Source organism: Heterocephalus glaber, unplaced genomic scaffold (genome assembly GCF_053883595.1).
Source record: "Heterocephalus glaber isolate CG9 unplaced genomic scaffold, H.glaber_assembly_v1.0 deba00001532, whole genome shotgun sequence".
In the NCBI taxonomy this organism is placed as follows: Eukaryota; Metazoa; Chordata; class Mammalia; order Rodentia; family Bathyergidae; genus Heterocephalus; species Heterocephalus glaber.
In genome coordinates this window covers 8,910,855-8,937,343 of record NW_028258330.1, presented here as the reverse complement: position 1 = coordinate 8,937,343, position 26,489 = coordinate 8,910,855, and the positions used below count along the sequence as shown (strand labels likewise).

The 26,489-nt window shown below is 35.6% G+C and overlaps 2 protein-coding genes across 14 annotated transcripts in view; one reads left to right on the top strand and one right to left on the bottom strand.

Moving 5' to 3' along the window:
- The window catches only part of Macrod2 (mono-ADP ribosylhydrolase 2), a 2,157,923-nt gene that overhangs the window by 320,864 nt on the left and 1,810,570 nt on the right, over positions 1-26,489 (top strand). The window lies entirely within an intron of this gene.
- Flrt3 (fibronectin leucine rich transmembrane protein 3) lies at positions 777-14,323 on the bottom strand. Of its 3 annotated transcripts, none has more exons than XM_013070736.3 (3): positions 14,070-14,295; positions 5,324-6,092; positions 777-4,320 (listed from the first exon to the last, which is right to left on the bottom strand). In XM_013070736.3, the coding sequence occupies exon 3, from the start codon at positions 4,266-4,268 to the stop codon at positions 2,322-2,324; it is 1,947 nt and encodes a 648-aa protein (XP_012926190.1). In that variant the 5' UTR covers positions 4,269-4,320; positions 5,324-6,092; positions 14,070-14,295; the 3' UTR covers positions 777-2,321. The 3 variants fall into 3 exon arrangements, with proteins under 3 accessions (XP_012926190.1, XP_004840893.1, XP_004840895.1); XM_004840836.3 differs by having other exon boundaries at positions 5,893-6,092; XM_004840838.3 differs by lacking the exon at positions 5,324-6,092 and having other exon boundaries at positions 14,070-14,323.

Genomic DNA, 26,489 nt, shown 5'->3' with positions numbered 1-26,489 from the left:
GTATAATCTCTTGATTTTTGCATTTTTTATACTCCAGATTTATAGAGACTTTAGGAAACAACTAAGCCCTTTCTTTGACAGCAGTATAGCTCCTTTATTCAAAATCTCTAGAAGCAAAATCAATCTTTCTTTAAAAAATGTTCTCCATATTTAATGTTAATCACATTTGACTTTGTTAAATTATTCCTAGAAAATATCCATCGTCTATAATAGGAAGTGAAAGAGAAACTGTTGGGAAACATTTTAAAGATGGCAAATGAATAATGAATAAGATTTCATGGTCCATTGGAGATCTCTTGGTGTCAGACAATAGTAGAAGCAGCAGTGTCTAGCAAACCTCTGAGAAGGCATGGTGAAATTTTCTTGAATAGCAGTAACTTACATTTTGTAGAATACTGTAGTTTTCACACACAATATCTCATTTAAGCCTCACAGCAAGTGGGTAGCATTAATAATTCCATTTTACATGCGTGGATATGGAGCCAGGAAGGGTAATTCATTTATTTTTAAATATATTCCTACTAAAGTGGTATATTTGAGAAGTCAAATTCTTTGGTGTCAGTCTACTGTACCAAAAAAGATATTTAAAAACAAATTAGGTTTTCAAAGATTACCTTAACAAAATATCACTCAGGACAATGGCAGCAGCGCATATTAGCGTTTTCCACTTGAAACCATGTCTGACATTCCACACATAGAGTAAATTTTAAAAGAGGAAATGAATTTATACACAAAACATTGAACTCTTTCAAGTAAAATGACACACAGCCACAAGGTATTGCTATTTATTTTATTCATAGTCAATTTTTATTTTATGCCTAGAAAAATACATGGGGTGTTCAGGACTAATGTGCTGGGCAGTTTGCTACTTTAGTGATAGTAACATAATCCTGAAAGCAAGCACGTTATTCTGTACTTTTTTCTTAAATTTTATTCAGCAATAAGACCATAATTTTTCATATTTAAGGAAGTATGAAAAATTTGTCAAATTTTAAAAGCTGAATACATGTAGCGTTGGATCAAGGCACATACAAGACTGGCCAAAGGGCGTACAATGCACTTTGGTTTTTTGTTGAAAAAAAATCATGGCAACAAAAAGTGACATGGTTTTCAAACAAGTAATAGCTCACAATTCAGTAAGAAGCTAGAAAAAAATGTTACATTACAGGTTCATTATGTAATATCTGGAAAACTGTGACAGTAATGGGCAGTATTCTTGATTATTGTGAAAGTAAATTGGACATTTATGTACAGTGTTAAAACATTTCACGTAAAATCAGATCTAAATTTGACTTCTAGTGTTTATTTTTCTTTTAAATTTTCACTTAAAGTACTGCTTTCTCTGGATTGCTGAGGGGAATCACAGTTACACTGTATTTTCAATATGCTTAAAATTTCTCTTTGATATCCTTTATGACAAAAACATCATAAACACTCACAATTTTATGTTTAGAATTCACTTTTCAAAACTCAGGATGATATAGGCAAAAACCAAAATGCAATTCTAGTACTTATGTTCATTACACCATACAAGTCTAAAATCTCATGTTTTCCTAGGTGCACCTTTCCCCCCAACTCAGCACACTTAACATTATTGTTTTTGTGAAGTCTTTTGTTCCTAAAGCTTTGTTGACAATGTCTTTAACATAGAGTCTTCACACTCCCTTTATGCCAGTTGATGTATTCAGTTTAAAAGATATGCTTAACTTTCTTAAGGATATCTAATTTGCTTAGAGCAAAATGGAGATATGCAGCAAGTTTGATATTGCCCATTACTTCACATATTTTGATTTATTGAATATAATTGGAATAATACAATTTTAATAACTGGAACATTGTTTCATAACTTTTTTTTTTGAAATTTAATCTCTCATTCAGCCAGTTTTTCTTTTTACATTTTATTAATACCAAAGTGAAAAATGGCCTGTGCTTATACTACAAGGATCTCATGTGAACGCAGTCCTGATTGTTCAACACAGCAAGAAAATTCACTTTCACAGTCAACAAGTCATCTTACTCAGTAGAACACAAAGTAAATGATTTATAACTTCAATATTTGCAAGGAAAATACAGTACAAATTACTAAAAAATACTAAAATATAGAATTGTGTTCAGGCATCTCCACTACATCAATCGCAGCAGTCACCTGAAATTTGAAACTTTTAATAAAAAGTTCTTAAATATAAATTATATGGCAAATGTACAGTACATTGCTTTTTTTCAGTCTCTTTTCCAGTGTTTTGCAGTAGAGCAGGGTTCCCACCATCACCTCCCTTAGGTTTAAAAAACCCGAAACACAGTCCACTGTGGGTCCTCCAGCATCATGAGTGTGAGTGATCTGAGTCTGGAATGCCACTGTCTCTGTAGCTTCGGTTACTACTGCTTTCACTGTGATTGTTTTTATACAGATTCATTCCATTAGGAGGAAATATGGTGTGTATTACAAACTCCTCCTTTGAGATGGGTTCATTATTTATTGGTAACATCTGAAAAGAAGTCTCCCTGATTTCCAGGATAGAGTTGTCCTTCTTAGTGCCAGCTTCTGCATAGTCATCCTTTCTTCTCCTCCCTTTGCTGTATGCACAGTTCCTGGAGAATAGAGATCCATTCCTATGAACATACCAACACACTAAAGCAAGAAGGGCAATGGTCACCAGGGCTACTGCCCCACCAATGATGGCAGCCAAAGGTAAATTAGGGTTTTTGTAAGGTTCTTTCTCTTGCTCTCGATTGAGGGTGGTTGTAGGGTTGTACATTCTAAGAGGTGCAGTTTCAGTCTCAATACAAACAGGAGTTTCATCAAAGAAATAGAGGTTGCTGGTTTCCATGGGAACCATGCATACTCTGTAGGGTGAGTCAGGCTCCAGGGCTGTAACCAAGTATTCACTGCGTTCCCCTGTTACAATTGTTTCTGTTATAGATCCAAATGCTGGGCTGTGGCCCAGTTTAAGCCAGCTGAGCCTTAAAGCAGTCATAGGTAGAGCAAGTTTCCAGGAGATATGTATTGTGTCAGAGGTGACAGACTTCACAGTAATTATAATTGTTTTTCTTGAGGGGCTCCCTGTAGTTCGCTGATCCTTAGGCTTGGGGTTCTTAATATCTGGTTGTTTTGTCGCTGGAGCTGGCCACTGTCCTTGAGCAGGATACTGTGTATTGGGTATTGCAGTGGTTATCTGAATGGTGCTTACAATCCCACTGTCTTTACAATCAAACAGTTCTGCATTGAGGTCCTTGATAGCCATCCCACGAACTTTTTCTGGGGCTTGGCACATGAGCCCCCGCACGTTGACCTTCAAAGGTAGTGATTGTAACCAGTCACGTACCCATTTCATCTTGCAGCCACAATACCAGGGATTGTTGCGAAGAATCAGTTGGGTTATATTGTCCAAATCATCAAAGATACCCTGAGGTAAATTACTTAGGTTATTATTAGACATATCAAGTCGATACAGCTGCCTTAGATAAGAAAAAGCATTTGGGGGCACCCGGTTGATGTGGTTATCTTGTAGGTAAAGCTTCCTCAGGTTTGTGCCTGGAAGGTTTACTGGTGCAGCAGTCAAGGAATTCCTTACCAGTGATAGTTCTGTTAAGTTAACGAGGCTGAAGAAAACTTTGTCACCTAAACCATGGTTGTTCAACAGGTTTCCATCTAAAACCAGGCGTTTTAGACTAGTGAGGCCTTGAAGAGATGGTGATGAAATAGTGGATATGCGATTATCATCCAAACGTAGTTCTTCTATAGTCCTGGGCAGACCCCAGGGAATTGTGCTAAGGTGATTACGGGACAAGAAAAGTAGCCGGAGATAGTTGCTGTCTCGAAATGCTCCTTCTTCAATGCTAACAGCAGAGACAGAGTTATCATCTAAATGTAATTCTTCCAGGTATGGAATTTTTGAAAGTGAATCATAAGTGATAGTTCTTATGTTATTTTCTTGCAAGTGTAACTCTTTTACATACTTTGGGAGGTTGGTAGGAAACTCATCTAAACTGTTATGGTATAGATATATTCTTTCTACTTTCAGCAAGTTTTTCAAATCTGAAGGAATCCCAGCATTATTTATTTGGTTGTTCTGAAGGTAAAGAGTTGTAGCATCCTCTGGTATTCCTGTGGGGATGGATGTCAGAAAGCGATCATTACAGTAAATGAAACCAGCATCACAGCGACACACAGATGGACAGGATTTAGCCATAACAGATAGAGGTGCCACTTGCAGGAACAGCCCAATTTTAGTCCCAATGAGGAAGAGGCTCCAGGCTGGGCTGATCATGGTCAGCAGTGTTGAGGTCTTTACACAAGGTAGTGTCAGTTACTAATGAGCCCTAGAATGGAGTCAGGAAAAAACAGAAAACAATCAGACCAGCATGCTGAAAAAAGTCTTTAAAACACATGTGGAAACTGAAAACCTATAATCATTTTTAATATTTTAATTTTTTGAGCAGAGCACAGTTGGGTTTTTTGCTAGGTAAGTGAACACAATCATATAATCTTTTTACCTTAAACATTTTTCGTCTATAAATTAAATGTATCATATTCTAAATACATTTGATTTTTCAAATTTTAAATATTAGAGTTTTATGAAATAGTCTAAAGCATCTTAATTGTATTTCATATCAATTTTATAGCTAGTTACTAATCAAGCTAGTCAAATTTCTATTTTTTTATAGCAGTCATAGTAATTGATACATAGGAATATCATTTATTATATTTTAAGATGCTAATTTTACAATTCTTAAAAGTTTTTTCCATCTATTTTTATTAGGTAAAAGACTATACAGGTATAGAAATACATAATAAAAAAATTCTGCTTTTACTATTCAAGAATAGTTGCATATATCTTGAGATCCTCGATATCAGTAGAACCAATAATTTTCTGTGATTATTAATTTTATTTTTCTTATTATTAATATTAAATGATTAAAAGGTATTTTTGCAGGAAAATAGGAAGGAATCTTTTATTTGCTTTAGGGAAAGAATTATACAGCTAATATGATCCAGCTAATCTAAGTGGAAAATTCCATTTCATGTTAAGCTATTTGTTTCTTCTGTCCCCATTTTTGTTCTGTGTTTTATACTGCATGGTTTAATGACTGTCCACATTTTTTCATTATTTTATATCTTACAACCTGTTTTCACAGTGCATTTATTTTCCTTCAAATTCTAACCTAGAACATGATTCAATTTTCCCCATGGGCTGAAGAATTACAGATTTATATAGATCTCTTGTGTTATATAATCTCTTCTGCAAGTTTAGGTATGCCTAAAATACCTAAAATACCTTTGTAATTTTAGGCATGAAAATAAAATACTTTAATTTTTTCCTACCTTATTGAACGATGTGAGTGAATTTTGCTTGGGTGAAAGTCCAATGCACATATATTATTTTCCTGGTGAGGGGCTGGGACTTATAAACTCTCATTTAGTCCTTGGAAATGTTCTTCACTGTTTATTCAAGTAATCCTATGCCGCACACACCTCCAGATCAGGGTTGCTGTTGTCAATGAACATTCCAGCTGCAGTTCAGCATGGTGGGCAAGCTCATTAAAGTGGGGGTCAGAAACAATTCAGCTTCCTGTTACTATGTAGGACACATGGCTTCCTATGTTTAGTTTAGTTTTGTTTTGTTTTCTTTTTCTGATAGAGTTTCTGTGTGAAGGTTCCTTTTGTGTAGCTTAATTCCCTTAGTGGAAATTGCCCTCTTTGAGATTCTTACTGGCTCTTCTGTACAATGTGGTCAGAGATAGTAACTTCAGATCCTCGTGAAGAAAGCCATTCATGATGCTAAGGCCTGTATAGTAATAGGTTTGTCAGGCAGTTACCCCCTACCTTTATTCCCATCCAGGATTATCCAAGTATAAACTTTGTACAGTAGCTACATCCTGAGGTATGATTACCTGCTGTGAAACAGCTATTTCCAGCTTTTGCTTCTTGCTGCTTTCTTAGAATTTCTGGTGCAGTCACTTTATACAAGAACAGGTGTTCTCTTTTAAGAAGTAAAGAAAACAATTCAAATAGTCTTCATGGGAAGAAAAGGAAGCATTCTAAATTTCCTTCATATTTTTCTCCCTTAAAACACACTGGGATTGAGCACGTCCTGTGAAAGTAAAATGTTTTAATGAGGTATTAATAATGAATTTTAATGTATTAGAGAAACTTCCTAGAGATTTTTTTTTTCTTTAAGCAATGCATCTTTCATCACAATAGCTAGTGGAAAGGAATAGGTTGACCTCATTGTTTTTATGCTTCCCATTTTTCTATTTAAATAAAGCAGGAGCTGATGATGAGATTGTCATCCAACAGATAATTTCTTCTGTTAACTCATTCTTATCATTATGTTGAGTTCAACACAGAAGTAAAGCCTCATTCAACAGTCAGTAAGCCCCTTTGATGGATTTCAAAAGTTCACTTAACAAATGTTGGGCATAAAATAATAAAATGTAAAAGAAAACAAATACATGTCAAAGATGTGAATAAATACATAACAGAAATTATTGATAGAAATGCCATGGTAACTTTTTAGACATTTAGGAACATGGTTTTACCAAATCACACAATCTACAATTTGAAGAGTTGGAAAGATTTTGCTTTAAATGCTTTTCTTTTGGTTTGCCCTTTTCCTTGTTTTGTTTTTCCTGCATGTCTCGGGTTTCCCAATTGCACATAGTAGACATCATCACCTTCCTCTTCAGGGGTGTATCTGAGGGCTACGTGGTGATCTTGAAACTTAAGGGGTACTCAGATGTTCTTGCTAAAACGTCACATAGAAGTTTAAGTCACAATTAGGTTTTTAGGAAAATATTATTATAATTTTCTTTTAGCCCATTAACTTGAAAAAAATCTGTACTTGGACTAGCAAGGATATTATTTTGCTCATTCTCCTTATAATGACCATGTAGAAAGCATAGTAAAACCTTACTGGGCATTTTGCTCTACTACAAGCATGCCATTTTCTACTAAGTGTACTTTCCATTCTTAACTAAAGATACTAGTGATTGTAATGATGACTACTTTGCTCATTTAGGGGTTGTGGGAGCAGGTGGTATCATCATCAGTTATTCAGGGTTACTCACTTATGTGCTTTGTCTACATATAGGGAATATTTGAGTATCATGGGAATATTGATCCTGAGATTAAAGACTAATGTAGCAATTTGGTCCTCTGCCAGATTTTGCCTCCCATCCAACAAGGACAGTATGTGTTCCAGGATTCAATATTCTACTGAAAGTGTATGTTAAACAAGGCCACAATTTATGTTCCTGTTTCTCTTTGAAAATTCTATTTCTTTTAGTTTGCCAGTAGATACTAATGCTATCACAGACTATATTAGCAGAAGGAAACTTGAAAATAATTACAAATGCATATAATTTATTATATTTACACAACTTGAAACAAAACTAGCAGGTAACCAGTAGAAAAAACAGTCTCAAGTGAATATTGCAAAGTGTCCACAGAGGAAAGCTGAAATGCTATGTTGTTTAACTCATTATTATTGAATTTCAGAAGTATATTTTCATGTAAATGATTGCTGAGTATGAAAATAGAATGCCAAGCTGTTGAAATTATAATCACAAAGTTACTTTAAAAATGTTTTGCTGTTACTGTTTTCTAAATATGAAAATTATCCAACACATAAAGTAATTTAATTAATTTTAGCTTAGAAAACAATTAATTTACTTAAATAGTTTTAGATACTGATTAAAAGCTATTTATAAAAGTAGTAAGCGAGCGCCTGTTTAAAAGTAATAGTAGTCAAACATTTCTTGTGGTCCAGGAGCACTGGTACTGTAAGACACACTTTAATGTTAAGATTATAAATGTGCTGAATGGAGATGTAAAAATCATTGATTGCTCAGAGCCAGGGCAGACCACACTGTGTCAGTCCAAGGTGATGATTATAATGACAACCAGAGATATAAGTTCCCTTTTAAAAAAAATCTTGTAACTACACACATTTTGTCAAATCAGGCTAAAGAATGTGTATTGATCTTCTCAATTTTTTTAACCCAAAGAAATAAAAAAAAACTTAAATAGGTGTGAAAGGAAAGATTAATTTGTTTATTTTACCTATTCTATAGTCGTGAAACTCCTTCTACTGTTTGATATGCAGACTCACATTTGCCATTTATACAATAGTGGCAATAATGTGAGATTAACAGAAAACCTTAAATCTCATTAAGTTCTTGGAAAACGTCATTCTCTTCTCCCCAAATTACATTAAAACAAAAGGCAAAAATGTAAAACAGATTTCTTAGGAGAGAAGAATACTCCTTTAGGAATGAAGATTCTGCTTACAGCTCCTCTTGCTTTCCTCTATTCCTTCTTTCAGCTCAAAACAGTCCAATTCATGTTTGACTGCAATTTATATTTTTTTCCTTCCCTTTGATATTTGAAATTATAGTGTTAAAACAGTTGTTTTGGTTTGTTTTTGCTATATTAAAGGCTATAAGGATTTCTCCATCAAAAATAAGCAATCTAGCCTCATGTTTCTGCCTTTCTGGACCTACATATTCATACACATAGAGACATTGTAGTTAAATATGCATGATGAAAAAATAAACAACCCTCACTGGCCTGGACACTGTGGCCAGGTTTGCACAACACTGACTTCAGAGCTTGCCTGTCTGCATAGGCTTGAAAGAGGCCATTACTTCTGAACAAAAAGCAATTGATCATTTAGAAAAATATTGTTAATGGGAGATCTTGAGGGGGAAAACATAAATAGAGTTCTGGTTGCTTAACGGAATGTTTAAAAATTATTTTTAGGGATTCATTACTAAAGTATTTAACACTTAAAATTGTACCAAAAAGAAGAAAAACATAATGGCCTCATTAGTGAAAGTTTTAATAGGTACCCTTCTATTCAGTTTCTTTTTAAAATAAAAATTGTAGAGGATTTTTTTTGCATTTATAATGTAATCATCAAGTCTGAAAAGTCTCCAATTTGTTTTCATAATACACTTAAAGGAAACATTTTTAAATGCTATCATTTTGAGGTATTTTAGGACAACTAATAAAAATTAGGAAGTTGAATCTCAGTAGAACTATTTATTTAAATAAAAACAAGAACGTGAGGCAATCTACATGTTGATATGATTTCTTCTATGCTAATACAATGTTTTGGAGGTGAGAATGAGAAAGTATTTCTCTTTTTGAGAATACAGCTTATGTAAAGATGAAGTTGTATGCTGGTAGTGCTATGGGTTTAAGCCCTTTATTTTATTAACTTTTATTTAAATTGATTTTGGTTTGACTTGTTTGATTATTACTCATTTTGGTAAGTTGTAAATGAAGTATGTAAGATTTTAGTTTCTTTTAATTGATTTGCCTCAGTGAATGGTTTCTTAATGCTGGGAAATTTCTAAAATATTATATCTGGAAAATAGGCTAGTTTAAACTTTTCATCCAAGTTAATTGTTATTTTGAGTAAAAACCTGAGATTGAAGAAAACACATACTAAATCAAATTTATTCAAATTTGTGAATATTTCTAGGTAAACTAGAATTTATATAATCACAATATAGTATTAGTAATTAATAAGGGCTAACATTGCTGATATAAAGTTCAACAAAATGAATAACAAAGTCTTTGCAACAACAAATGGCATTACAAATAGACTACATATATGGTTAAACTGAAAAACTGGAGTGCATCAGGTTAGTTGATAGTGACAGCAAAATGCTTTCTAAGCAGCCTGTCTGGTAGTTAAATTTTCCACGATCATCAGATTTCAGGAAAGTTCCAATTCTTTTGTTTAATGCCAGGCAAGCAGAAGGACCTCTAACTTTCCTCTGGAGAGTCATGAAGTCTGAAGGGTTTGCTGAGAGGCAGAGATGCAAGTGTGCCTTTTTATACTTGGCCTTATCCAGACTATTTTCTAGCCTGAAGAAGGTTTTGTTTTATTTATGGAACGTAGAGGATTTTTACTTTCAAAGGCTTTTTCACTTTCTCTTCTCTTTTCTTGCTACTGGTTCTTTTCCTCAGTGAGTTTTTGATAAATGAATCTAATTCTGCTTCATTTATTTTGGCTTGTAAAATTATATCAAGCATCCTTAAAACAGAAAGGCAAACTGGGATGTTATCTTTCATCATACTGAATATGCTCTTCCTTTTATATTAAAGCCAGACTAAATGAATTAGAGATCTATAAAGAAAAATGAGAGATATTAATTTAGAGGGAGTTGAAGGTAACTATTAGAGAGCTTTGAGTAAGGTGCATACTTTAAGTTTATGCTGACTTTTGAGCAACTGTAATTAAAAGTGTCTTACTCTTGTAAACCACAAACATTTTGCCATTACGAACCTTTCTTCTAATGTGTGTAACTATAATTTGGCTTTAAATTTCTAGTATTTAAATTTCCATACTCTGATTCCACAAATATTTGAGCCAACTCTGTGGCAAGAACTGTGCTGTTTGGTGAAGCTTTCTAAAAGTAACAAAGCACATTGTATTTTCATGTCCAAGCAGGCCATTATTGATTTAAACCAGATGAAGTGGAAGAAAATCAACAACACATAAACTGATCAATCCACAGTCTGGTGGCACAGTTTAAAAATGGTGTTTAACCAAATGTGGTCTGCGGGTTTTGTCTTCAAAGTTACCACGGTAACTTTTGCACAAGTAAGTGTAAGAATAAGGAACAAAAGCTGTCATTGTTTTATCAAGTGAGAGCGATTTCTCCCTTCTCTATTTTAAACAGACTAATACCTGGAGAGAGCTTTTTGTACATTCCTGACACTTGATTTTGCGGTAGGAAAGATATTATATATATGCAAAACAAATGAAACTTTGCCAATTGCTTAAATTCTATTTAATTCCTTTTTCCTTAAAATCTCTCTCTTTTTTTTTCTGGAGTTCTTGTTAAATAACTAAAACAAAGTCCTGAAACCTGCTGTCTTTTACAATATACATTGGCTTTCAAACCTGTCATTTAGAGTTATGTTTAACCAAATGTAGAGATTTTGAGCTGCATTTTGAAACATTTGATTTCTGAAATGCACATGCCTATTTTGGTTTTTAAAAGGAAGAAGCCTTTTTCAGAAGATATTCGCTAAAGCATCTCTTTGTTGGAAATTCATTTGTTGACTTTTTATGTTAATTTTTTGAAATGGTGGAATGCTAGAAGAAGCTGAGAAACATCCCTTTCTATGCTTTAAAGAGAAAATGCTGGTTTGAGGATGAATATTGTTGAGAGATTTACTGTAGAGTTTTTGCCCGCTGGGGGGTGGTACACTCTAGCAGAACACTGCTTTCAGAAGCCGCAAGTCAGATGTTGGCTGCTGCTGGCCAGTTTTTCTCTGGTTTAATTACAACAAAGCCTCCCGTTGAGAAGAACAGTGAAGGCCTCTGGGGCAAAAGGTGGGGGGTGGGAAAAGGGGGAATGGGAGAAAAGGGAGAAATTACAGCCTTTGAAAAATTTACTCAATTTCATTTCCCTCCATTTCATTTTTGGTGCTCTTCATTTGATGTGAAAGTTATTTATAATGCATTTTAAATAAACTGGTACAAATAAGAGAATATATAAAGGGGTTTATTCAGAATTTTTAAATTAGCTCTGGATCTTGCCATTTATCACATTCTTTGTTATGTAGCCCACCCACATTTAAGAAGAGGAGGAAAGTTGGGAATTGAATGAAACAGCAACTCTAAACAAAATACTTTTTAAATAATCAGATTTAATTTAATTTTGGTATGTACTGGCATAGCAAAACTAAAAAACAAGAAAGACAACACTTGTACAATATTAAGAAAAGACAAATTCCTTGGTACTGAATTTTGTAGGGCTTAAAACTGTTCATAATTATCCAGAAAGAGGAGAAAGCCAGGATATGTGGCCAGGAAAAACACAGAAAAATCTCTCTGCATTGCACTTCCATGTATAAAGCTGATATTTGTATTTTTCACTGGGAGAGACTGGATGTTCATTAGGGTCTTATGTCCCTAGGCAGGAGATGCTGAGCATAATTGGAGTTTTTATTTGATTGGGCAATATATTAGTTTAGAGAAGAAACTAAAGATAATTAATAGCTTGCTAACAAAGTCTGACAGCCACAAGATTTCAACCAAATTTATTTCACACTGGTTCATTTAGCTCTGAAAAAGTTTTGATAGAATTGGAGGCTCCTTAATTAACACTTGAAAGCAAAATAAACATAACTTCTATTTTGCTGCCACATTTGGTTATGACAAGTTTTCTTACTGTTTTTCATTTTGGCAAAAACTTTATTTGCTGCTGAATTATGTATTTCACAAACATTATGCTTAGGAAGTGTTTAATTGGGCATTTTGAGCCTAGCCATAATTGATTTTAAAAGGGAAGGGTACACGGAGAAATGAAAAGCCCAATTTATAACTGATAGATGGTATTACCGAAACACAATATTAATAAATTCATTATGTTTACCCATTCAGTAATATCTTTGCTGATCCTTGGACTTGTATTTTGGTCTATTTAGGTAAAAAATTAAACTAATTTTTTTACTTGAGTAGCTTCAAACACATTTTTGTAACAGTTTTTTATTTCAAGCAAAGAAGCGGATGGATGGTGTGTGTGTGTGTGTATCCATATACACGTACATTTGAAACTATGGTACAATCAGTCCTTTCATGATTAACACCTGGTATTATTATTAATATTTGTAGTATAAATAATAGCATTATTTTTATGGTACTTTTAAGAGATTAGTTTCTTTACTCATTTCCAAAGAGATGAGTATCAGTCATTTGTCACTTTGAGTCAGGTGTAAGTGACTCTACCTGGTAACAGACAAATTCATTCTTCATGTTTATACCAGTCAGGATATTCTTATGTAGTATGGGCTAAATTAAAAGCATTGCTACAGCTGAAGCACCTTTCCAGTGGCTTTATTCATTTTTTTATGCTAATAAAATAAAATAACATACGTATGCATTTTAAAGCAGATAGATTTATTGAGAAAAATTAAAATAATTATGAAAACCAATAAAATTTGGTTCTTTAACTTTTAAAAAAATCAAGATTTCTTTCTTCTTAATTCTAAATAAATAGAAACTAACACCCCCTCCCTTGAAAAAATATGGGCCTGTTGCATTCTTTACCTCTATGCAACCATTTTGTTTCAGACCTAATTCACAAAACCAAAAATTTTTGAGAAGACACATTTAACTACTTTTTGAAAGCTTTGTAATACAAATGCATTTGTTCCAATATAAGATTTTTCCATTCTGAGTTACAAGCGAATGGATACTCTGAATATTGCACTTTGATGAGGGCTTTAGTGTTTGTTTTTTTCCCTTTCCACCCTGAACTCATTGCATACATCAAGCATAGCTTCCAGGGTGAGCTTTGTTAGTTTTTCTGAGTAGACTTACCCAGTTACTATGCTGGTCACATACTGCACTTGTCTGAGCAATGGATTTTGGCATTCTATTGAAGGGGGAATATGGTTTGGAAAAGAGTTTCCCCCTCCTCTTCCGAGTTGAAATTACTAGTTTAGATTCCTAACCCTGAAATGCTTGAAGGAGCTCTGGCAGGACAGCAGTGCAAGCTTTAAGATCTAGGTGTAGCTATTAATCCTTTACAGAGGCACATAAGTCTCCAAGAGTAGCTCAGCTGTGAGCGAGATGTATGCTTTTCATGTACTGCATACTCGTGGGCCGAGAGATTATTGATTTTCTTTCACAGTTGTAAAACAGCAATTGGTGATCATGCCACACATACTGTACACACCAAATTAGCAAGACCTTTCATTTTCCTATCTGTGAAAAATCTGCCTTGTATTCTCTAATATTTAACATTTAACTTTCCATTTTGTTGTTTTCAGTAAGGCTTTTTTTTCATATAGGAATTACTTGAGATAAAAAATAGCTAATTATCATTTTTCAAAAATGAAAGAAGGTCTTAAGAAACTTCTTGCATTTGGCTATCTCGTCAAAAATTTCCCTGCTGGCTTGCACGCACATACATTGCTCATACTGGTGACAGAGCAGGCGTCCCTATTTGATTCCTCATGACACCAAGTCATTTCTTTCTAAAGAATAAAACCAAGCAAACTTTCTGGGACAATCATAAGAAAAATCATGGAAAACACTTACCAGGAAGACGAGAAAAACAATCCTATATACACTGCTGCGATAGCTATAATTCCATTGACTGTGGATTGGAGTAATAACCCTCCCCCGTCTCCCAAACGCTGCGTCTAGTCCACACAAAGCCAACAGCAGCTGCAGCCTGAGCTTGTCCGGCTTCAGATCACTCCGGTGCTGAGGAGAGAGCGAGGGAGAGCGTTCCATTTACTGCGGGCAGCCCACCTCCAAGTCTGAAGTTTAAAGCTTCATCTCGCAGTGGTGGAAGACGGGGGTGATGTCATAGATGGGCAGGACTTAGCCCAGCTCTTGTTCAGTGAGGTAACTGGATAATCAGGCAGATGAGCTTCGCAAACGCTAGAGGGGGTGAGAGAAGCCCAAATGAAGGGCTCAGCCTGTCAAGGCAAGGGTGCCATTTGGTTTGTAGGCAGCTCTTTGGAATCTCAACATTTTATAGTTTACTATTACAGGATAGTGGTAGCATACTTAGAAAAAGTACAAGCAAATCAGAAGGATATTTATAAGATTACGATAGAAAAGCATTTTTTTTTTTAATTTCTAAGACGTCTGTATTGGAGAGAAGTTAGCCAAAATCTATTTATTATTGACTATAATCACAATCATGTTATCACTGTGGAAGATGAAGGCCAATTTCTGCAAGTATAAATGCTTAACAAATAAATAGAAATTAGATTTAAATAACTGATTTATTTAGGAGAAATGGAATATGAATGACAAAAGTTGAAGTGCACAGTCTGTTCTTAAAGAATGTCATTATTCTGTGTTTTACAAAATAAAAGTATATTTCATATACTTTCATTTTTGTTCATCTTTAGAACTTAGTAAATTTTAAATCCCCCAGATAGAAAGTTTAAAAAATTAAATAGAATATCTTACTTTCTAATATGTTTTTGTTGCACTGAACTTGGGTTTAGATATAAACATCTTAAAAATAATCTTTCAAGGGTGATTTTGCCTGGATTAAAATTATTTTATTTTAATTTAGATACATGAATAAACACGGCAAGATTGCAAGATGTGAAGATATAAATTTCTATACCTTCTTAGCACAGTTATAGACTTTTACCTTCAGTTACAGTTTCATAGATTGGTTTCTGCTATTTGGTCAACAACTGCTTTGGGCCTCTATGTTTTCTATTGAATAAATTCATTTTGCTTTAATGTTACTGGGAAGAATTTTGCTTTCATATTTATCTGGAGGTCAATTTCCTTTAACATCTTTATTTTCCATATTCTTAGAGGTTCATGATTTTTCTTCTTTTTCAAATTTCTCTAAATGCTCATTTCTGAAGGAGACAAACTAATTGTCTTTCAGCAGGAGTATTTGATTACATTCTCTTCATTAGTTTCATTTAGTTTATTTATATTATATAGCTATTTGGTCTGACTTCCCCTCTAAGAATGGGTGATATTAAAGTAGAGGTGAATCCTTGAAGATATACTGACCCCTATTGTTCTATGATTGCACTTTTGCAGGCTTCTGGAGGAGACACCCAGTAATCTAGGAGTTGTAGAATTTGAATGTCTATTGAAAACCCAGTTTCTTAAAATCTTCAACTACTACAAGTTAAACTGAGATGCAGCTGCTGATGTTTGGGAAAAATGGAGGTAGAAGTAACAAATAATCTCTTAAGAAAGGGTGGATTCTTTTTTTTTTTTGGTACCAGGGATTGAACTTGGGACCTTGCCCTTGCAAGGGTGCGGCACCACAGAACTAAATCCCTGGCCCTGGTGGATTCTTTTCTGTTGTTACAAAACAAACATGGATTAAATTATTTTATGGGCTATAGGTATTTAAAAGAAAGTTTACTGACCTGGGAGTTAGGAATTCTGAGGATTTTATTCCCTAGGCTGCCGTTTGTTACATGACTTCATATTGCTTGCTCAGTCTTTGGTTTCATGACATGGGAAATAAAGGCAGCAAAAATTTATTGAATGCTAATTCTGTATTGTTCTTTTTTCCCCTTTCTTTTAAGCTGAGTATTAAAAGGTAGAAGGCAAGAAATTGTGAAAAAATGTAATCTATATTAGAGGTACTGAAATTCCAATGGTTGAAAGTGAATTCTTAACAATATGTGCCAGTTGTGAAATACTATATGCTTCCTCCAGAAAGGTTGAGAGTAACTCAAGTTACTTCAGATTGCGTTTCTTCTGTGTTTCTAAAGGAGATTAACTACAACAAGGGGATGGCTGTCCTGGTTTAAGGGAAAGGAAGGCTGAAAATTTTCTGCTTAAAGATTTTCAGGGCGTGATAGGAAAGGACTGGATTCTCACAGCAGTTAGGACTGAGGTTGGTATGGAGGAGCCAGTGTAGTGTTGTGGAGTTTAAGAGCACGGGCTTCAAGGGTTAGGCTCCATCTTGGCTTTGCCACATGATTATAGACAAATACTTAATACCTTTGAATTTATTAGCTCAGTGCCTGACTCATAGCACATGCCTAATAAAATGGTATCTTAAAGATGGAGGTATCTGAACATCTGGAAAAGGGGGCCCTTAAGAAGTGAGAGAAAAGTGCACAAAAGATTTGGGAAAGCCAATAACAGATTGTTCATTCTTTTCAAATTTCCCTTTGAAGTAGTACAGCAGTCAGGAAATGGGAGTGGGTGGAAAAATAGAAATTTTTTAATTGATTTTTTTCTTCTTGTCTTCATATATCTCATGATCTTAGGTTCCCAAGAATTAAATTTTTTAGCTGAGTTCTAGTATACAGTTTAGGTTGAAAAGGTGAATACCTTTTGCTGTTATTTTGCACTGTGTTTTGTAGTGTAACCTGTGAATCTACTTAATACTGTACTCAAGAAAATGCATTTCAAATTGAAAACAACTGGCTTAGAAATGGATTCCAATAACATTCCAGTTTTAAAATTCTAAGATTATTGAACTTATCTGCCAAGGAATTTTGTATTTTCTGGTTTTGTGAGGAGATGTGAGATGTTTCCTAGTGGAGAACAGGGGAGACTCGATTTGGATGTTTTGTCATTTACTTGTATATCCAGTCAAAAAATTAACTGAACCACAGCCCTCTCCCCCAGTCTCTTTTAGTAACTAACTTCCAGCTGAAAGTAACTATAGTACATAATTGTTTCATAGAACAATTTAATTCAAGTCTTTTAAACTGTCTATGGTTAAGCTCCTTCATTCATTTTTCTTTATTAATACATGTTTGCAGTACATAATGTTTATATTCTTTGTGTGGAGTTGATACATATATATAACAAATCTTAATTCCTTTTTCATGGTCTTTTTCCTGCTCTGCTCCCTCTCCCTCCATCTCTTAATCCCCTTCCACTTTGAGAAAGACCTATCTTGCTACTTCCCATTATCTATCTTTTATTTTGCTCTTTATTTATAATTTGGATCTCTCATAAAAGAGAAACCATAGACTATTTAAGATTGTGTGTCTGATTTATTTCACTTAACATTAGGATCTCAATGTGCATCCATTTTCCTACAAATAATTCAAGTTTATCTTTATGGCAGACTAACACTTCATTGTGTGTAAATACAACATTTGCTTTTTTTGGTTCTTTTTAAAATTTTATTGGTACATTTTAGGTATACAATTTAATGACATTCATCATTGGAAATTTGCACCTTTACGTAACTTCTCTTGCTTCTTATTTTTCCCCCTTCCCCTGCCCTACATTCAACCCCTCCATTCCTCCCTATTTACAAAGACTTTGTTTCCATTTTTTCATTTTTTCATATTAATTCCATTCCCTTCTTTCCTTTCCCCTAGCCCTCCCAATTCCCCTTCCCCTTTGCCCCTTTTCTTCCTATTTCACATTAAATATTATATCTTTTAGTGCTTACTTACACTTTCAGTTTCTCACACCAGAGAAACCATTCAGTATTTACACGTGTGTCCTATTTATTTCACTAAAGAATATCACCTCAATGTAGAACCATTAGCTATAAATGTCTCTAATTTCTCATTTTTTATGGCTGAGTAGTACTCCATTTTATAAACAAACCACATTTTCTTTATCCAGTCTCCAGTTGATAGGCATTTGGGCTGTTTCCAAGTTTTAGCTATTACAAACTGCACTGCTATGAACATGGGTGCATATATATCACTGTGGTATGATTCTTTTAATTCTTTGGGGAAGATACCCAGCAGGGGAAGAGCTAGGTCAGATGGGACTTCTAGTCCTAGTTCTTTGAGGTATCTCCATACTGATTTCCACAGTGCTTGCACCAGTCTACACTCCCACCAGCAATGGAGCAGGGTTCCTCTTTCCCCATGGCCCCGCCAGCATTTGTTATTGGCTGATTTCATGATAGCAGCCATTCTTTCTGGAGTGAGGTGGAATCTCAGCTTTATTTTCATTTGCATCTCTCAAAATGACCAGTGATGTTGAACATTTTTTCATGTATTTATTTGCTATTTCTCCTTCTTTGTCTGAGAAATGTCTGTTCATTTTAGATGCCCATTTTCAGATTGGGTCTTTAAATTTGGGAGGTCTGATTTTTTTAAGTTCTTTATAGATTTGAGATGGTAGACCTTTGTCTGAGGGACAGCAGGTGAAGATTTTTTCCCATATTGAGGGTTGTCTCTTCACACTGCTGGTGGTTTCTTTTGCTGTGCAGAAGTTTTTAATAAGAAGAGATCCCACTTGTTGATTGTTTGTGCTAGTTCACAGGCAACTGAGGTTTTTTTCATAAAATCTTTTCCTACAGCAATGTCTTCAAGAGTTCTACCTAACCTCTTCCAGTTGATTCAGCATTTCTATTTTAATATTTAGATCTTTAATCCATTTCGATTTTAGTTTAGTGCATGGTGAGAGATATAGGTTTAGTTTTAGTCTTTGGCAAGTTGAAACCCAATTTTTCACCATTTATTAAAGAGGCTATCTTTCCTCCAGTGAGGTTATTTGGCTCCTTTATCAATGATGAGGTGGCTGAGTATGTCTGGAGTTGTTTCTGCATCTTCTAATCTGTTCCATTGGCCCTCAGGTCTGTTTCTTTGCCAGTACCATGCTGTTTTATCACAGTAGCTTTGTAGTATAGTTTCAAGTTGGGGGTTGTGATACCCCTTACCATGTCTCTGTTACCTAGAATTGCTTTTGCTATTCTGGGTCTCTTCTTGTTTCAAATGAATTTTTGGATTGTTTTCTCAAGGTTCATGAAGTATGCTGCTGGGATCTCAATTGGAATTGCATTGAATCTATATAGCAGTTTTGGAAGTATGGCCATTTTCACTAAGTGGATCCTTCCTACCCAGGAGCAAGGGATGTCTTTCCATTTTCTGATATCATCTTCAGCCTCTCTTTTCGGAATGCTATAGTTTTCAGAGAAGAGGTCTTTGGCTTCTTTCATTAGGTTGATTCCTAGGTATTTCAGTTTCATGGGTGCTATTGTGAAAGGAATTGTTTGCCCTATTTCTCTTTCAGTGAGTCTGTTGTTTAAGTAGAGGAAAGCTATTGATTTTTGTGTGTTGACCTTGTAACCAGCTACTTGACTGAATTTGGATATTAAGTCTAGAAGACTTTTGATGGAGTTCTTGAGGTCTTCTATACACAGTATCATGTCATCTGGAAATAATGACAATTTGACTTCTTCATTTCCTATCTTTATTCCTTTTATTTCTTTCTCTTATCTCATTGCTGTGGCAAATGATTCCAAATGTATATTGAACAAGAGTGGTGATAGTGGACGTCCTTGTCTTCTTCCTAATTTTAGTGTGAAGGATTTCAGTTTTTGACCATTTAATATGATATTGGCTGTTGGTTTTTCATAGATAGCCTTTGTCAGATTGAGGTAGAGACTGTCTATTCCAATTTTTTGAAGGGTTTTTATCATAAATGCATGTTGGATTTCATCAAATGCTTTTTCTGTGTCTATGGAGATAATCATATGGTTTTTGTCCTTGGGTCTATTGATATAGTGCATTACATTGATTGATTTGCATATGTTGAACCATGCCTGTGTCCCTGGGATAAATCCCACTTGGTCAGGGTGTATGATCTTCTTGATGATCTTCTGCATTCTATTTGCCAGTATCTTATTAAAGAGTTTTGCATCTATGTTCATTATTGAGATTGGCCTATAGTTCTCTTTTTTGGTTGGGTCTTTCTCTGCTTTGGGGATCAAGTTGATGCTTGCTTCCAGTAATGAATTTGGGAGTACTGCTTTCCTTTCAATTTCATTGAAGAGTTTAAATAGTAGTGGCAGCAATTCCTCTCTAAATGTCTTGTAGAATTCAGCAGTGAACCCGTCAGGACCTGGGCTTTTCTTAGTTGGTAAGTTTTTAATTACATTTTAAATTTCATTGGTTGATGTAGGGCTGTTTAGAATTTTTTTTTTTTTTTTGGAACCGGAGATCAAACTCGGATCCTTGCGCTTGCGAAGCAGGCAGAAAAACCACTGAGCTAAATCCCTGGCCCCAGATTGTTTAGAAATTTTAGGTCTTCTTTGTTCTACTTTGGTAATTCACATGTATCTAGGAATCTGTCCATTTCTTCTGTGTTTTCCATCTTATTGGCATGTAGGTTCATGAAGTAGGTATTGATGATCCTGTGGATTTCTGTTGGGTCTGTTGTAATTTCACCCTTTTCATTTCTAATTGCATGGATTTGGGCCTTTTCTGTCCTTTATCTGATAAGGTTGGGTAAGGGTTTGTCAATTTTGTTTATTCTTTTGAAGAACCAACTCTTGACTTCATTAATTTTTTTTTATCATTCTCTTTGTCTCCATTGCATTGATTTCTCCTCTGATCTTTATAATTTCCTCCCTTTTATGAGCTTTGGGTTTGTCATGTTCTTCTTTTTCTAGAAGCTTAAGGTTCAGCATCACATTATTTTATTGGGCTCACTCTGTTTTCCTCATATGAGTATTCACTGCTATAAATTTCCCTCATCAGGCTGCTTTCATTGTGACCCACAAATTCTGATATGTTGTATTGTCATTGTCATTTAATTGAAGGAACTGTCTGATTTCTGCTTTAATTTCCTCTGTGACCCATTGGTTATTCAGAAGTGTGTTGTTCAATTTCCATGTGTTTGTAAAATTTTTGCGATTTCTTTTGCTATTGATCTCCAATTTCATTGCACTATGATCTGGTAATATACAGGGGATAACTTCAATTCCTTTGCACTTACTTAAACATGCTCTCTGAGTGAGTATGTGGTCTATTTTGGAGAATAACCTGTGTGTAGCTAAAAGGAATGTGTGTATTCTGATTTTGTGAGGTGGAACACTCTGTAAACATGTTAAGTTCATTTGTTCAACAGTTTGATTGAGTTCTAGTATTTCATAACTTATTTTTTGTCTAGTTAAGTTATCTATTTGTGACAGTGGGGTATTGAGGTTCCCCACTTTTATTGTATTAGTGCATATATGACTTCATGTCTGTTAGTATTTGTTTTATATAGTTGTGTGCACTAGCATTTGGTGCATATATATTTGTGATTGTCATCTCTTCCTGTTGGATTGTTCCCTTTACAAGGATGTAGTGTCCTTCTTTATCTCTCTTAATCAGTGTTGGTTTGAAATCCACTTGATCTGAAAGGAGGATAGCTACTCCTGGTTTTTGGGGGGGTTCTTGTCACATGGAGTATTGTTTTCCACCCTTTAACTTTCAGTCTATGAGTTTGTTTTTGAATTAAGTGCATTTCTTGTATCCAACATATTGTTGGATTTTGCTTCTTAACCCATTCTGCCAGTCTATTTCTTTTGATTGGTGAATTGAGACCAATAACATTGATGGTTATAACTGATACATATTGACTTATCATTGTCATGACTTTCTCTTTTTGTTTGATTCTTCCCTTTACATTTAATTTCTTGCCATGCCCGATGGATTCATTCTGCTGTGCTTTCTTGGGTTTTGATCCTCATTGTCTTTTCCTAGGATATTGTCTAAAATATTTTGGAGTACTGGTTTGGTATTCATTTTTCCCAAGGTGCTCTTTGTCATAAAAGTATCTTATATCTCCATCAATTTTGAAAGATAATTTTGCTAGGTACATCATTCTGTGTTGGAGCCTGTTTTCCTTTAGGGCCTGCAATACATCACTCCAAGCTCTTCTTGCCTTGAGAGTTTGTGTTGAGAAGTCTGCTGTGATTCTGATGGGCTTTCCTTTGTATGTGATTTGTTTCTTTTCTCTAACTGCTTGTAGAACTTTGTTCTTCTGTTGGTTTTCTGGAATCTTAACTATTATATGCCTATGTGTATATTTTTTTTTGATCAAGACTAGTTGAAATCCTATATGCCTCACTTATCTGTATGTCAAGTTCTTTTCCCCTGCTTGGGAAGTTTTCTGCCATTACTTCTCTGAACAGTTTTTTAATGTCATCTGCACTCTCTCCTGTTTCTTCTTTGACTCCAATCAGTCTTATGTTGTTCTTCTTTGCATCGTCAATAGCTGCTGGATTGATTTCTCGTGGTCCCTTACAATTTTGAAGCAATTTTTCTTTTCCTGGTCACTAATTGACATCTTATCTTCTATATCTGAAATTCTCTCCTCACATTGGCTCATTCTTCTGTGTAGACTTTCAGTGGAGTTTTTAATCTCCTGGAAATCTGTTTGCATGTGTTTTATGGATTCCATTTGTTTCCTATGTTGGGATTCCATCATGTTCCTCAGCTCCTCTGTTGATTTATCAATCATGTCTTGTACTATGAGCACAATCTCTGCTGTTATCTGAGAAATTATTTCTGATTTCATTTTCTCCCTATCCTCTTTTGTTGCCAGTTCAGGGAGTCCAGGTGGTTGAGTATTAGTGTGTTCCATCTCATTTCCCTTTGGGGTTGCTCTAGGTGATCTGGAAGTCTGGTTTTGAAACTTATTTACATGTCTTCTCATTTTGATGGGGCGGGGGATGCTGTTGTCACCTGCGGATCACCTCCTCTGAGCTGGGAGTGGCGGTACAGCAGCCTGGAAGCCCCTTCTTCTGCACTGTGAGTGGTGGTATGGTGGCCTGGAGGCCCCTACCTCTGCACTCCAGCCGTAGACCAGTGGCCCAGAAGCCCCGTACTCTTGGCTGGGAGAGGTGGAATGGCAGCCAGAAGCCCCTTTTTTCTGTGCTGAGAGCAGTGGCAGTTGTCCTGGAATCCCCTTCCTTTGCCCTGGGAGTGGTGGAAGAGTGGCTGGGATTCTCCTTCCTCAGTGCTAGAGCTGTGGAACGGCAGCCCAGCGGTCCCTTCCCCTGGGCTGGGAGTGGTGGAACAATGGTACAGAAGCCATTTTCTCTGGGCTGGGAGTGGTGGAATGATGGCCTGGAGGTCTCTACCTCTGCACTGGGAGTGGTGGTATGGCAGCCCTGAGGCCCCTACCTCTGTGCTGGGAGTGGTGGTACAGTGGCCTGGAGGCCCCTACCTCTGCACTGGGAGCGGTGGTATGGCAGCCCAGAGGGCCCTACATCTGTGCTGGGAGTGGTGGAATGGTGGCCCGGAGGGCCCTACCTCTGTGCTGGGAGCAGTGGAATGGCAGCTCCAATACCACATTTTCTTTATCTATTATCTATTGATGGACATATGGACTGTTTCCAAGATTTAGCTATTATGAATTGTGCTGCTACAAACATGGGCATGCATGGATTTCTATAATATGGTGTCTTTAACTCTTTGGAGAAGATAGATGAGAAATTCCTGGGTAAGATGTAATTTCTTATTTTAGTTTTTTGAGGAATTGCCATACTGATTTCCATAGTGATTTTAGTAGTTTACATTCCCACCAACAGTGTAGAAGGGTTCCTGCTGTGCCCCCATTGCAGCCTTTCCAACATTTGCTATTATTTGATTTCTTTATGATGACCTTTATTTCTGGGTTAAGATATAATCTCAGTGTTAATTGCATTTCTTATTGAGCACCCCTGTAAAAGAAACTCACAGGACAAGATAATCCTCCAAACACCTCCAACTGCAATGTTTTGCAATTTAATCTCATAATATCCTAAAGTTATGTTGTCTTAGAAATAGTCTTAATTTTTCTTCCCTTCACCATTATTTGTAAGAATAAAATCTTCAAAGTGAAAGTAAAAGCAGCTCAATCTTTTGGTATTTTAAATGTGTTGGAAAATGACCACTTGAGACTTTTGGTTGCAAGTGATTGAAAGTCCAAGCTTTACTGTGTAATTGACAGTTGGAATTGATGTGCTCTTGTAACCGAGCAATTTAGATATACTATATAGTATGGTTCAGGTAAAGCTTGATATAGTGGCTTATAATATGTCAGCAAGAATATAGCTTTTCTCTTGGTCTCTGTTCTGCCTCTTTCAGTGTTGGCAGAACTTGTTAGGCTGTATATAATGGACTCTTGGCAGATTTGGGCTTTCCATGTAGGCAGTAGGAAAGCCAATATCATATTCCCACAACACGATATTGGAGAAGAAGTCTCCTCTGTAAGCTCCTCTGTGAAACCCTGGGCTTCTCTTTTTCATTTTTTAAAACTTGATCATATGCTCATTCCTGAATTTATTACATGAGGATGGCAAGATATGCTGGTGAGATTAGGCACACTATAGGAGCTGAAGATAAGTTGAGCCCTATTGAAACACAGGGCGAAAAAGGGAGAAAAGGGCATGCCCCAAAGGAAAATGAGGGTACTATTTGTTTGAGAAGGAGTGGATGTTGGAGATTAGCTCATTTTTGGAGGATTTGGTGTGCTGAAACCTAAGCCTGTTTTATAAATTTATAAACTTGAAGCTACTCTTTTTCTTTTCTTTTTTTAAAGCCAGATTTCTGTTAAAATTGCCAAAACACCTTTAAAAGATTTTCTATTTGTAGACCTTCTCAAGTCTAGCTCAGTTTTTTTTCCGTCAATAGGTAGTGATGCATGTCGGGACCCAACAGTACTACATCTTATCATGAGCCTATGCAATGTTAATAAAATATAGAGAGTACATTCAGCTATCTGGAATTCTGTGAAGTCAGGTCAGATGTTTAATGCACCAGTTAGAAACTGTACCATATCTTTCTGAAGAATTCCAAAGGGTACTGGAGAAATAACTAGATTTTAGTAGGTCACACTTGCCTTAGAATATAAAAGCTTTTTAAAATACTATATTAAAGTGTTATTCTTTTCTGATACTTACATTTTATTACTCAACACTTCAAATGTATCTAAAAATAATCACAAATCCCTTTTAACTATATTTCCAAAACATACTACACTGGAACGAGATCTGTCATTACAGAACTTGAGACAGTAATCAAAGCTGTATGTTTGCTTATTTCCCTGCCTGCTCACCCTCTGTTATACCTTTCCTTTCTCTAGCACCCCAGTTAGAATGCTACACTTCCATGGATTAGAAGAAAGAGGAATTAAAAAGACAAAGAAAAAAAAAGGAAGAAACAGCATCCTTTTGGCCTCACAGGGCAGCAAGGAGGAATTGTAATTCAGAATAGGTTAGCACTTAAAGAAACAGGGCAAGGCAAACTGGAAGGCTGACAATCCTTGATCTTTACTTTCTTCCCTGTTTAGGGCCTCCATACATGGCCACGTAGATGCAGCAATGTACAATTCCAGCTGACATAGGCTATGCCTCTTGCCTCTTTTCACCACCCTGTGCCCTGTTATGCTTTGCTTTGTTTTAAAATGCTCAGAAGAAAGGAAAAGACTTTCAAATGAACTTTTAAAAGAGCAGAAACTTGTTGCACATGGTGGTGTGCACCTGTAATCCCAGCTACATGTGAATCTAGGAGTGCAAATTGTGTAAAGGCAGCTTCAGTAATTTAGCAAGACTTGTCTTAAAATTTACAAAGGGGGAGGGGTGGATGTAGCTCAGTGCTCACTAGATTCAATCTCCATTGCTGCCTAAATAAACAAATAAATGATAAAGACTTGGGGCCAGCAAAGTGAGTGAATCATTCCTATGATACTTTCTATTTGTTTATAGGAAAAGAACTTCATTTCTCTGAGCTTCGGTTTCCTCAGTTATGTAGACAGGGATATGGGACCCACCTACTTTTTATGTTAATGACTTCAGATAAAGTAGTAAGTGTTCACCACTAAGTCTGAGAAAATACATACCAGGACAGAGCTAAAAAAAAATCTGTGGACAGTGGCATGTTGTGTTCATAGTGATGAGTGGGGCCAGGATCAGTTCAAAAGAGGTAATTCACTGATGTTAAATTGACCTGTGTGATTTATTTTTGGGAATGAGACAATTTGTGAAATGCTTCTGCTTATTGTCCTGGATGTCCAGATCTTGAGATAATAGTCACTTAAGGCTGATTCTGAGACTTAAATACAAAGCAAAGTACAAAGTCCTTAAAATGTAGCTTTGGCGGAATGGCTAACAGTTCATAAGAGGAAATCAATGTATGTCTGATTATTGAGATGTGCATCTACTAAATGGCATATAGGTGGATGTCTCTGCAGCCTATGTGATTCTTTCCACATTACCACCTACCTACAGTGCCTAACCCTTACCAAAGTGGTCATCGTTTATAAATCATCTGA

What these genes read in the sequence shown, in the direction of transcription:
- Flrt3 (XM_004840838.3), bottom strand. Translation starts at nt 4,268, where the DNA reads ATGATCAGCCCAGCCTGGAGCCTCTTCCTCATTGGGACTAAAATTGGG.